The sequence below is a fragment of the Cetorhinus maximus genome, chromosome 19, assembly GCF_964194155.1.
Source record: "Cetorhinus maximus chromosome 19, sCetMax3.hap1.1, whole genome shotgun sequence".
Taxonomy (NCBI): domain Eukaryota; kingdom Metazoa; phylum Chordata; class Chondrichthyes; order Lamniformes; family Cetorhinidae; genus Cetorhinus; species Cetorhinus maximus.
Window position 1 is genome coordinate 30,401,275 of NC_135897.1, and position 13,265 is coordinate 30,414,539.

The 13,265-nt window shown below is 45.7% G+C and overlaps 1 protein-coding gene across 1 annotated transcript in view; it reads right to left on the minus strand.

The window, feature by feature from the left end:
- LOC144693717 (ephexin-1-like) overlaps window positions 1-13,265 on the minus strand; it is a 67,418-nt gene that overhangs the window by 20,788 nt on the left and 33,365 nt on the right. Inside the window, exons 8-13 of the mRNA XM_078563649.1 lie at window positions 11,025-11,154; window positions 10,184-10,258; window positions 3,650-3,739; window positions 3,110-3,273; window positions 1,808-1,966; window positions 116-195 (exon numbers count right to left, since the gene is read on the minus strand). Of these exons, the coding sequence (XP_078419775.1) occupies window positions 116-195; window positions 1,808-1,966; window positions 3,110-3,273; window positions 3,650-3,739; window positions 10,184-10,258; window positions 11,025-11,154 (698 nt within the window). The remainder of the gene's footprint in view (window positions 1-115; window positions 196-1,807; window positions 1,967-3,109; window positions 3,274-3,649; window positions 3,740-10,183; window positions 10,259-11,024; window positions 11,155-13,265) is intronic.

Consider the following 13,265-nt stretch of genomic DNA (forward strand, 5'->3'; position numbering starts at 1 on the left):
GTTGCCTGCTCATCAAATGTTAGTATAAGAAATGAGAGAAAAGTTCACTTCTGATTACGGTATCTAAGGTTGGTTAGATATGTGGGCAGGAATAAATGACAACATAAAGCCTTACCCCAATGCAGTGAGCTGGGAGAAACATACTTTGTTCTACGGTTTGGAGCAAGTGCATGGACCCACCGTTTCTTATCACTCCTGCAACGTAGATTTGTGGACAATTAAAATCAGTAAAATAAATCATGAAAAGAAACAGGAAGACATAGAGGAGATCCCAAAGGGAACATAAGCCATTGTGCTTTTCTATATACCTCAGAACAGTAGAGAAGCTTTGCAATTTTATCCACAAAACCCCTTCAGTAATGAGCTGTGAAGCATTAGGTTTGTTTAGTTCATTATATTTCCAAGAGACGTTCCATTGTCAACATCATTTTATTACAAAGTGGCACTTACTGATGGTAAAATTTCAGCCGATAACCAAATTGGTAAATAGTAGGCATAATGACACAGTGAATTTTATTATTTGAACTGCATCCCTGCCATTTCTAAAAAGTGTTGGAAAAAGGGAAGAAGCAATGCTATTCATTCATAATTATATCCACTTGCTCTTTGGTAAATTGTAGTCAAGGTAATTTGAGCATTAAGAATATAAGATGTTAGCTGTGATAGGAGAATCTTCAATAGTGCAATGTAACTAATATAATTATTCTACTTTTTAAGATAATTGGCTGCAATTCTGAATAATACGTTCCTGGACTTAACTACAGACAGCAGTTCATTTAACTGTTATAGTTACAAGAGATGCATGTATATTTCCATCCACAGTAAAGCACAGGGTTAGTGACACAGATCTTATAGTTAAAAAATTATCAGGTGAGTTGTGCTGCTCAACATGGTGGGTGGGATTTTATGGCCCCCCCCCCGTCGGGGCAAGGGCGTAAAATGCTGCAAGCCATTCAAAAGACAATTCACTTTGGTGGTACTGGATAACCTCACCAGCAGGAGGGGCTGTAAAATTCCGCCCAGGGACTTTGATTCCAATAGTTGAAACATTGGGTCCACTGGGATTTCAAATCAAACAGATTTGAGAAGGGTTTTAACAGCAAAACCTTTTAAAAATCTTCCATCTTGTATATTATTAGAATGTCATTTGCATAACCTTTTACTGAATAACTGTTAGCTGATTTATTTTTGCCATCATTCCTTTCAAGATCAAGTGAGATGAAAGCCAGCCCTGCTGTTCTGAAGAGATATTTATCACATTCACAAATAAGTAACTAGGGAGGAAAAATTATACGAAGAGATTCATTTTGCCAGATGGATGTCACATCCCACAGACTGAAGTGTTAAAGAATCACAGATGTACATTCTGATATTGTGAAGCAATGATCAGGCTCGTAGGAAGCATGATCCATAGCTCAGCACCATTAATACACTGCTTTATAGGCCCCATTAGTTGGCTGATAATTGGAGTACCTCTTGGCAGAGATTTAAAACAAGAAAATAATACATATGCTAACAACTTGAAATAAGATGAAAAATGTTGGAAATACAGATGGGAGATTCTGTGTCAGGACATTTTGGACTAAGGTCCCTATCCAAAATATTAGCTTGCCTATTCTCTCTGATGCTAACAGATCTGCACCTGAAACTGTTATTGTATTTCTCAGGTGGGAGAGTTGATGGAAGCAATCTTCTGCCTAGGTTGTTGGGAAAGATTGGAAGTATTCCTAGAAATTCATCAACTTTGATGCACATTTCCAGAAAATTTCAATTTTTATTTCTTGCACAGCTCTGTTGAGATACTTACAGTGACTTTGCTTTCAGCATATATTGGACCTCTCGGTCATTGTTGTTCTCCAAGAGTCGTAGCAGGAATATATTTGCAAGTGCCTGACCCTGGTCCTCTAGCTCTTGTACCCGAAGGAGGCCTCGAAGTGCATAGTCAAACACTTCATACCTGTCACCACTAGAAATAAAAAACATCATAGTTAAGAACCATACTGAATAGTCTGGGGAAGAATTTCTGCAAGGTCCGTCCAGAAAATTGCCTCTGATTTAAGAGACAGTTCTAGAATTATTAGCATGAGACAATTCTCTTTCTGTCCCTTAATAACAAGATTGGGAGGCCCGAATAATGTTTCATCATAAGATATTTCACTGTCAACGTGAATAAACTTCCTTTAGGACTACTAGAAGTACTTCAGGGTGAATTTTCCACTCCTCGGCGCACAGGTATGGAAAATTTACCTTTTTAGTTCTGTTTTTGCCCTGATATTATGTCTGAGCTATAAAAACTTTATTGGATGATGGCAATCAAGTGTGTAAACTGCAGTTATTATGAGGGTAATATTTTAAAGGGATATTCTTGAATGTAAGTGCTCATAAGATGTAGCATTGGACAATAGAGAGTTTTCGCTTTACAGGCAACCAGAGACAATGGCAACCACTCACAGGTCAGATATCAAACAGCCAGATATAGAGTGAAGTGCCTCTAATGTGTCTCAAAAAAGTGCATCAGAAGAATATCCTCCACTGACCAACATTATATCGTTTATTTCCCACACCAGCCTCTCTGAGTGAGATTGCTAGTTAGTGATGAATTTATGACTGTTTAGTCTACTAGGAGCTAGATTGAGACTATCAAAAACTCATTTTCACATAAGACTGTTACAGCCAAAAGACAGAAGAGACATTCATCCCATCAATCTAGGCTTGAATTTAACCCATGTCCCAAGGGTGAATAACCAGTGTCAAATCCACTGAACATCCAGCACCCTAGTGAAAGCTTTTCTATCCAGGTTTATTCCTTTAAGAATTGCAGCTTTGGTCCAATAGTGTTGGCTCATACTGTGTAATTTTGAAATCTGATTTTCTGGCTGCTGCATTATCAAGAATTTCTAGTTTCCGAAAGAAGAGGTATGGAAAGGTATAGACACAAATGTATATGTGAGTGTACAATGATTTGTTTACAAGGTTTTTTGGATAGTTTCAAAGGTGGAACCTGGATAGCATGCACAAGCCTTAAAGCTATATTACATGAAACCATACAATACTTCAATTTAGTTTTTTTCACATTGACAATAGCTCTGATGCTTTTGCAATGACTCACTAGGAATGTTTCTTGGTTATTAGGAAAAGATCATTGAACAGAATCAGGTACACTGGCTTGAACAGTTTCTTCTTCCTAAAGGTTCGTGTTGCTTTCTGTCCTGACATCTGTTCTAGTTCACCTTCTTTCAGCAGCCACCGAGATTGGGAGATGATTGGCACAGCCTGGGGAGAGTACAGTGTTGGTTAGATGGAATCTTTAGTAATAATAAAATAAAGATGGTCTATTGATCTGGCTATGGTTACTGGTCAGAAACGCTTAATGATATTGTTTAAGTGGAAGCTATTGTTCTTCACTAGTCTACCTTGTTATAATTAGAGAATTCCTTTAAAAATATGCATATTGTAACACACATTTTATATGACTTTTATACTGTATAAAGAGTGATTTTATCTTCTATTTTGTTTATAATTTGATTTTTCTTTACCTTGGTCCTCCAATCCACTCATTCTGTTCTGAAGAGTTCTCTAAAGTGTACTGGCCTGCAGACAGTGAGTTATTTACTCTTATATAGACAGGGGTCTATTTTTCTATTCATACCTTGACTTTAAACTCCAGTTTCTTCTCAAAGTTGATCAGCTGCTCAGTTCTACCCATTTTTTTCACACGTTCACTACACTCTTTGATAACCTTCAACAAGAAGAAATTACTAGACAGATTATTGCAGTCAATACATCTTTACATGATTATGTTTAGAAAATGCCAAGCTCCTGATGTCGTATGTCATTTAATTCTTCATTTGTTCTATTTCCTTGCAAGATTGGCTTAATCCGTAACTGTGCATAAAAAGACGTTCCTGCAAGATTGCTTTATAGAGGAAACATTAATGTTAAATTGATAAGTTTAACTCGGCAGATGCCACAAGCAGGAACAACACGCCTAAGTTTGTAGTTGCTGCTAACTTAGTTTCTGTAGATGGAATTTTCCTGGAGCCCAGGAAAGCACTGAGCCTCCTAAGTAATTAAAATGAATCAGTGACTGCATCATAGACTATGTAGAATGAAAATGCACAGAACAGTTTTCGCTTTAAGTGTGCTTAATCCCATATTTGTGTGGAGTAAGTGCATCTAATCTAATCTAATAAGACACCCCATCAGCGTGTTGTGAGTGTAAAGCTCATCTGTACCATTTGTGCAGGAGATCAGAAAATTAAGACAAAGGGACTTAGACATGATTCTTTTGTCCTACTATTTACCATTTAGTTGTAATTTATGTGCCATCTCCTTGTGCATCATCACTTTACTAAGCAAGCTGGAATTGGTGTGTTGTGGCTTAGCACACTTCCTGCCTGCACACTTCATGTAGCAGCCACTAGATTTTGCCAGGCATTTTTGTCACCTATACAGCCTCTGCACATGCTAAAACTCACATTAAAGATATTATCAGCCATTTAGAAGTTAGCAACATTTTTATCTTCCTATGTGGCCATTTCTATTCAAAGGCTATGGGCGGAATTTTCCCAGAATTCCACTAAGTGCGGTAGCGGGCCGGTAAAATGGAGTCCTACCCACCGATGAAAATGGCGGGTTTTCACACCGTATCATGCCGAGCCCACCTCATTATTTATTCGCTCCCATGAAACACACCGTTTCCATGGCAGGCTGGCTCTCATTCACCCGCTTGCCATCACCCCGCCGTTGCACCATGCCAGCCGCCATCTTTAAAAGGCAGTCGCCAGCAAAGTGCTCATCGCCACCAGCTCACCACCGCTGCCTGGGAGACATGGCCAGCAAAGGCAAAAAGACTGCAGCCCTCCAGTTCAACGACAGGTCCCTCGAGCGACTGCTGGATGCCGTGGAGGCCCGCATGGGTATATTCTGCCCCCACTCTGGCCACAGGATGGGTAGCAAAGTCATCAACCCGGCTTGGGAGGCGGTGGCAATGGTGGTCAGTGCGAACGCCCTGCAGAGAAGGACAGCCACCCAGTGCCGCAAAAGGATAAATAATCTCCTCCATTCCCCCAGGGTAAGTCACGCTTCCCATCACTCCCAACTCACACACTCACAATCCCATCACACATCCACAGGGCCCTCACTCACTGCCAGTGCAAAGGACATCACCATTCACTCTCTCACACACACCGTCATTGTCCTCATTCCATCCATGGGACCACTCATCACCCATACAGGCCAGGCATACTTATCATCTGGCCCTGCAGGCGTCCTGATACACTATCCCCATCTCTACCCATGTAGGACAAACTGGCTCACAACAGGAGGGAGAGGTCGCAGACAGGTGGAAGGATGCCAGAGATCAAAGCTCTGACAGAATTCGAAAACAGAGCCATCCAGCTGGCCGGTGATGGTGAGGTCGGCGCTGCTTTAGCAAGTGAGGATCCATCAGACAACCATGCTGTGAGTGATGTGTCCTCTTTCACAGGCCACTGCCATGCACCAATTATCTCCCCTTGCTTTCGCAGGCACATCTGGGAAGCAGCAGACGGAGTCCATGACCCAGGGCCTCCAATCAAGCCCCAATGAAACCTCTGAAGAGGAATCTGAAGGCACCCTCCCTGAAGTCCCGTCACAGCGCTCACCCACACCCTCCACACATCTCGCTGGGACCTAGTTTCAGAGTAGCCTCGGGATCACAACCTGGTGAGCACATCACACCGTCTGATCCACAGCAGGTGGAGGCCGGGACTTCCCAGGTCCCCGGCACTCGGAGGACTGCTGGAGGTCAGAACGTTGCTGAGTCCGAGTCAGATGATGAGCCTCTGAAATTGGTCATGTCATAGTTGCTGGAGCTGCAAAGACAAGCTCCGGAACAACAGGAAGGGACGTCCACTGTACTCCTCAGATTGCAAAGCATGGTGGAGGACTCCGTCCAACTTCAGGCTCAGGGGATATTGGACGGCATTGCAATGCACTAAGGTCAACACTGGCAGGATGGCGGCCGCCATGGAGACCTTGCTCCAGAATGTCACTCTTGCACTGCTGTGTGGGCTTAACTTCATTGCTGATGCCAAAGTTGTCAACAGTGTGTACACGGGAGGGTTGCTGGGCAGCTTAATCTCACTCCAGCTACCCCTTCCGCTCACGGAGTCAGTCAGAGGCCCTCGGGCACCCATAGGGAGGAGCATCAGCAGGTGCACACTCCGGGGCCATCCACCCAGGTGACTCCGGGAGTGACCTGCCTATCTGACTCCTCTCTTCCTGTGACCTCTGCAGCTCCAGCTTCACAGGCCGAGGTGGGTGTCACTGCCACACAGCAGGACCCCAAAAGCAGGCCGGGGCCCTCCAGCCTTGGCCCTCCAGAGGACGCCCACCAAAGTCATCACAGACAGGGTGTAGCAGTCAGCAGGCTGCCTCCACCTCACTGTGGATGTTCGAGGAGCACCAAGATGTAGAGGCAGGGTTAGGCAAGTTAGGTAAAAGTAGTTGCACAGCCTGGCCATGGGTGTTGATCACTTACAAATACTGTTCACTATAGTCAATAAACTCTAAGCATGTCTCCCTGCCTATGGCTCCTTGTTCTGATGAGCAGTGTTCTCGTCACTCAGATGTGAAACCTTTCTGCACAAGATAAATGCAGGTGTCTCAGTCCAGGGCCTCTTCCCGGTGCTCCGTGCAGCCTTCAGACCAAAGTGATGGTCCGGCCTCACACTCCCTGGAAACATCACTGATGCCTGCACCTCAGCAGCACTGGTCATTGCTGCTAGAATGTAGTGGGCAGGCATCACAGAGTTCTCTCATTCTCTCTGTGTGCTCTCAGCACCTTTAAGGTGGAGCTGGCCCCCATCACACCAGTCTCTATGACCTGTGCACCAGCTCCTGATGGGCTGAGGTGCTGAAGACGGACACAGCATCAGATACGTTTAAAGTTTCATGTCTGCATCGCTGAGGTGGCCCTGATCATGGAGCGAAAGTGAGCTACCCTCAGCCAGACAGGAATCAGACATTCTCAGAGGTTATGTGAGGATCTATGGAGTGTCCTCGCTGCATGTTGTCATCATCCTCCTGCGATGGATTGACTATTAGGGCCTCCACTGCATCTCCATGACAGGAGCATTCTCACAGAGGGTATTGGCGCTGCCATAAGCCTGACTGGAGACAAACTTTCACAACTGCGATGTGAGGATCTATGGGGATGCCTCACTGCATGTTGTCATCATCCTCCACAAATCTGGCAGCTATGAGGGCCTCCCGAGCATGCCTGCCTCGTCTAGCCAGCACGAGAGCCTCATGCCCATCATTGTCACTGAGAACACCCTCACCCTCATCCGTGTCGGCATCCTTCTCTTCCACGAAGAACACCAGCTCCTCTATCTCCTCCTCAGCCAGCTCGTCTCCCCCATTGAAGTGCCAGGCTGTAAAGGGCGCAGCAGACGACAATGATGCGTGCCACCCTCTGTGGACTATATTGCCGGGCTCCACCAGACCAGTGCAGGCACCGGAACCTCATCATCAGCATCCCGATGGTTTGCTCCACCAAGTTGCGAGGTGCAGCATGAGCTTCATTATACCGTCTGCTGCATGGGTGTCATCAGCCACGGCATCTGCGGGCAGCCCTTGTCCCCAAGCAGCCATCCCTGCAGCCTCTGTGGACCCTGGAAGACTGCAGGGATCTGCGAGCGACTCAGGATGTAGGTGTCATGCATACTCCCTGGAAACCGTGCGTACACCTGCAGGATGCATTTCTGGTGGTCGCACACCAGCTGTGCGTTCAGTGAGTGGAAGCCCTTGTTATTGATGGAGTTCACTGAGTATAGCGATGGAGACCTGAGTGCCACATGAGTGCAGTCAATCACACCCTGCACCTGTAGGAATCCCGAGAGCAGGGAGAATCCAATGGCCCTTGCATCCTGACTGTCCCGGTCCCGGGCGAAATGCACAAGGTTGTGTGCCATGGAGAAGATGGTATCCGTGACCTCATGGATGCATTTGTGGGTGGTGGATTGTGAAATCCCACAGAGGTCACCTGTGGAACCCTGAAAGGAGCCACTGGCATAGAAATTGAGAGTCACGGTCACTTTCACAGCCACTGGCAGCGGATGCCCTCCATGTCCCCTTGGCACCAAGTCCTGCAGTAAGTGGCAGATGTGAGCGACCATGTCCCTGGACATGCGCAGTCGTCGGTGACACTGGTTCTCAGTCATCTGCAGGAATGACAGGCGGTGTCTATAGACCCTGGGTGTCGCTAGGCACCGACCAGCCACGGCTCACTATCGCTCCTGGGCAGTGTGTGCGGGAGTCCCTGCTGCCCCTTCTTCATGAGATTGCTGCTCCTGCCTTTGCGCTGTCAGGACCCTCAGTCGCTGCCTCCTCCGTCTTCCAAGGTCTCTGTCGGCCATCAGGCATACAGCTAGGTCACCAGGGTCCATGATCTTGACATGGTCCTCCTGCATCTTGAAAGAGAGAGAGTTGTGGTTATCATGGCTGTACTTAGCACCTTTCTTGGCCCTGTGTGACTGCCCTTTAACGCTTCCCGGAGAACGCTGGTCACCCCTCAGATGACCAGAGATGAATGTGCTGCATGGCTGCCCTAACAACCTTTGACATGGAGGGCACTGGTCCAAACCAGGATGCTGAGATTGCAAGGGGCTGTGACTGCTACATGGCCAGCGTTGGCGAGGAGATTGTACAACACGTGCAGCCCAACTGCTCCGTGGTCCAATAAAGTGGTAGCGGACTCAAAGGCTGTGCCGGGGGTGGGGACGAGGGGGATTGAGGGGTAAGGTATGGAGTACTTGGTGGCCCTTTGTTGCCATGCGTTGCTTGCATGGGCAGACAGGCTAGGAGCCTGACCCCAATCAAATCACTGTGGCTGTGCCTGATCTGTCTCAGTTGCAGAGGCACGGTCAGTTTATACAGGTGTCCCGAATATGTGGCCACTTCCCTCTCTTACCCTGACCCCCACCTTGATTGCCTATGCGCGGGATGCAGTGCCAGGGCAGCACTTGCTTCCCACCCTGCCCCCTCCCCATCAACATCGGTCACCTCCAAGGCTGGCAGCACTTCCCTCGGACACCCTCTCCCCCTCAGCAGTCACCTCCGAGGCTGGCCAGCACTTCTCCCGGACACACCCCCTCCCTCAGCAGTCACCTCTGAGGCTGGCCAGCACTTGCCCCCCGGACATCCCCGCTCCCTCAGCAGTCGCCTGAGGGGCCAGACATCAGTTGACCCCGCTCCCTCCCCCCACCACCCAGCATCCCTGAGGTCTGTAAACAATGGGTGAGCTGTGGTGAACGCTGCTGCTCACTCACCTCAGTTCCCCCAAAGTGAAGGCCGCCAAGTACATTTCGCCTGTGTGCTGTTGTGAAACACGTCAGCGTGCTTTCCTGCCAACGTGGACGGGCGATACGGTGGGGTTCCAAGAGCCTGGCGGGATGGCCTTTTAATTAAATGCTGATGTATTACAATTAGCTCCCCGCTGACCAATGGCGGGAAACGCAGCCCACCATTGGTGGGCTGAGCGGACGATTGCGACCTGCCTTCATGCCGTCGTGAAGCATATCGTGCTATATTCTCCGGGCATGCCACCTAACATGCCTGCCGCCAATCGGCTCGGAAAATTCCGCCCTTTGTCTCTCTCTAAATTTATGGATTATACTTAAAGGGTTGTTGGCATGTAACTTTGTGCCCCCTCCTCCTCCTTTGCTCCCACCTACCACTGCTCCTCACCCTCCAAAGAGCTCCCAGCCCCAAGCCCAAAAATGGGCAGGGAGTCATTCCCCACATTGTAATTAAAGCTGACTACACAAAATTAGAGAGGATCAACAAATTAATGATCAGGGTTCTAATAATGGACAAGTAGAGACCTGAATCTACCCATGTATATTGTCACAGTCTTTTACTGTTTTATGGTGTGTGAATTACAATACCATGTGTGCACACCTTAATATAGAGGTCAAGAATTATAAATGCTTGCATAGGACGCATAGCAAACATGCAAAAGGAAAATAATTAAAAAGGGAAGGGTTGACTTCCATGGAAATGAAAATCAGGAGCACTGTATAATGGGTGGCACAAGCCAACATCAGGTGTTTGTATTATTGTCCAAACTCAAAACTACTGGTGAAGAGTGAGCAAAGAGGCTGGATAAAAAAGGAAAAAGGGAGTGTTGCTCTTGTACCTTTTCAAGTTCTTTATGTGCGTTCACAGCTGTGCTTTCCCTCTTTGACTCTTCTTCTGCTGTTTTCAAGATATTCTGTCAAACAAAATTGAATTCAGAGGCATTAGCTACTTAGCTGTAAATTTTTATGGACATACATGACATCCATTTCTTGATCCTATGCTGCTTCAAATATCAGCTCTCAATGGGGTACAGGAGAAACTAAATAATGAGTTCACATATCTGTATTCCCTTCCAGTGGAACCTATTGCCATGACACAGCATTCTACCTGCTATGGAAGGATGAGGTTCATTCAGCCAAGATATGTGACTGTAACGTGATAAGCAGCCTTGAGGATTGAATTGGGAATCAAATTCTTGGCTGCTTGAGTGGCCTCATTTACACGACAAATAAAAACACTTTTGTATATTTCTGAAGCTTCCAATTTCTTATGCACAGTGGATATTCTTTTGGAATATGATACAATACCTCTAGAGGCCTGTGACCCATTCAAAAAACCCCAAGCTACAAAATGTTCATATGTTATATCTATTTGAGTCGTTGTGAAAGAAAGACCTCATTAACCAAGTTCAAAATGAATATTACACTAACTGTTGAGTAATATTTATACTTTTGCAGCACTTAATAGATTTTTTATTTAAAATATAGGAATTACATTTTACTGGGTAGTATGGAAACACTTGACTCAACCCAGCAATTTGATAGAATGTACTGTTGATGTCCCACAGCATCACACAATCATCTTCATTGTATAAAATAATGATCATAGTACTAATAGATGCTGAAATGTTTGCCTGAAAAACATAGTCAGTCTGATAACCATAGAGCGATCTCAGGTACCTGTACCAGCAGTTTTAATCGTGTTATCCTTTGAAAAGGCAGGATAAGAAATGATGGGAAGGGTAGTCCTCTACATTTGGGATCTTTTTCGAGCTCAGCCATCACATTACGGAACTGGAGGTTACTTTCCCTTTGAAGAAGAAGTGCAAAGTCAAGGTAGCAGTTCTTTAAAATGTTAATGAAACGTATATTTGAAATTCAGCCATAACAAATACATTCTTTCCCATGTTATGCCTTAAAATCTCAGGATTTTAGGTTTCCTTAAAATTTGCCAAAAACTATTTCTGAGCATTGTCTAGAATGTGACATTGCCCCAGACACCCAGATGCTTTTTGTGGGTGTGTGAAGTGCTAGAGATCAGGAGGTGTCACTGAAAAGCTTGGAGTTCTACAGACCAGCGGTCTTGCATTTTTTTAAAAAGTGATCACAGTTGATGAAGGCACTGGGGCCAGAACAGGCAGTGTAATGTAGACAAAGCCTCAGATAGATGATTTCACCAGTTAAATGCACAACACTTTGGAGAACCATTTTGCAATTTGAGGAGAAGGGGTGGTCCCATGAACTGCAACATTTTCTAAACTAAACTATCCATGGACAGATTGAGCAGAGGATGATTTTGATATTTTTTTAAGTACTCAAAAATGGTGGAGCCCAACACATAAGTGCAAAAAAAAAGGCTGAAGCATTTGCATTGATCTTCAGCCAGAATTAACAAGTTGATGATCTATCTTGGCCTCCTCCTGAGCTCCCCACCATCAGAGAAGCCAGCCTTCAGCCAATTCAGTTCACTCCACATGATTGCAAGAAACAGCTGAGAGCATTGGACACAACGAAGGTAATGGGTCCTGACAAATCCCAGCCACAGTGCTGACAACTTGTGCTCCAGAACTAACCATGCCTCTAGTCAAGCTGTTCCAACACAGCTACAATACTGTTATCTAACAAAGTGAGAAATTGTACAGGTATGCCAACTTGGCCAATGGTTGATCCAACACACTACTCTCAATCATCAACAAAGCAATGGAAGATGCTGTCAACTGTGCTATTCACTGGCAACTACTCATCAATAACCTGCTCATTGATGCATAGTTTGGATTCCGCCATGGCTACCCTGCTCTGGACCCATTAAAGCCTATGTCCAAACACGGAAAATAGAAATGAATTCCAGAGATAAGGTAAGCATGACATCCCTTGGCATTAAGGCAGCATTTGAGTGTGATATCAAAGAGCCCCAGCAAAACTGAAGTCAATGGGAATCGGGGGATAACCTCTCCAATGGTTGGAGTCATACCTAGTGAAAAAGGAAGATGACTGTTGGAGGTCAAACATTTAAGCCCCAGGACATTGTTGCAGGAGTTCCACAGTGTAATATTCTTAGCCCAACCATCTCCATCCAACTGCTTACTCAATGACCTTCTCCCCTTCATAAAATCAGAAGTGAAGCTGTTCAGTAATGATTGCACAGTGTTCCATTCTATTCAAAATTCCTCAGAATTTTGCACGCACCAACAGCTGGGCAACATTCAGGCTTGGGTTGATAAGTGGCAAGTAACATCTGTGCCAAGCAATAATCATCTCCAACTACCTCTTGACATTCAGTGGCATTACCATTACTGAATCACACACTATTCACATCTTGAAGGTAACCATTGACCAGGAACTGAACAGGACCAGCCACTTAAATACTGTGATTACAAGAGCAGGTCAGAGTTTGGGAATTCTGGGGCGAGTGCTTCACCTCCTGGCTTCTCAAAGATTTTCCATTATCTACAAGGGGCAAGTCAGGAGCATATGGCTACTCTCCACTTGCCTGGATAAGTGCAGTTCCAAAAGCCTTCATGAAGCATAACACCATCCATGACAAAACCGCCCACTTTATTAACACCACATCCACTACCTTAAACATTCACTCCCCACACAAGCATCCTGTGGCTGCAGTGTATACCATCCAGAAAATGCACTGCGGCAACTCATCAAGACTTCTTGAACAGCACTTCCCAAACCTAGGGCCTCGAGAAGGCTAAGGGCAGCCATCAGCTGCAAGTTCCCTTCCAAATCACACACCATCCTGAGTTGACAACATATTGCCATTCCTTCATCCACATTGGGTCAAAATCTCAAAACTCCTATCCAGCAACCCTGTGAGAGTACTTTCACCACATGGACTTCAGTAGTTCAAGGAGGCAGCTCGCTAATACTTTCCCAAGGGCAATTAGGGACGGACAATAAGTGCTGGGGCTG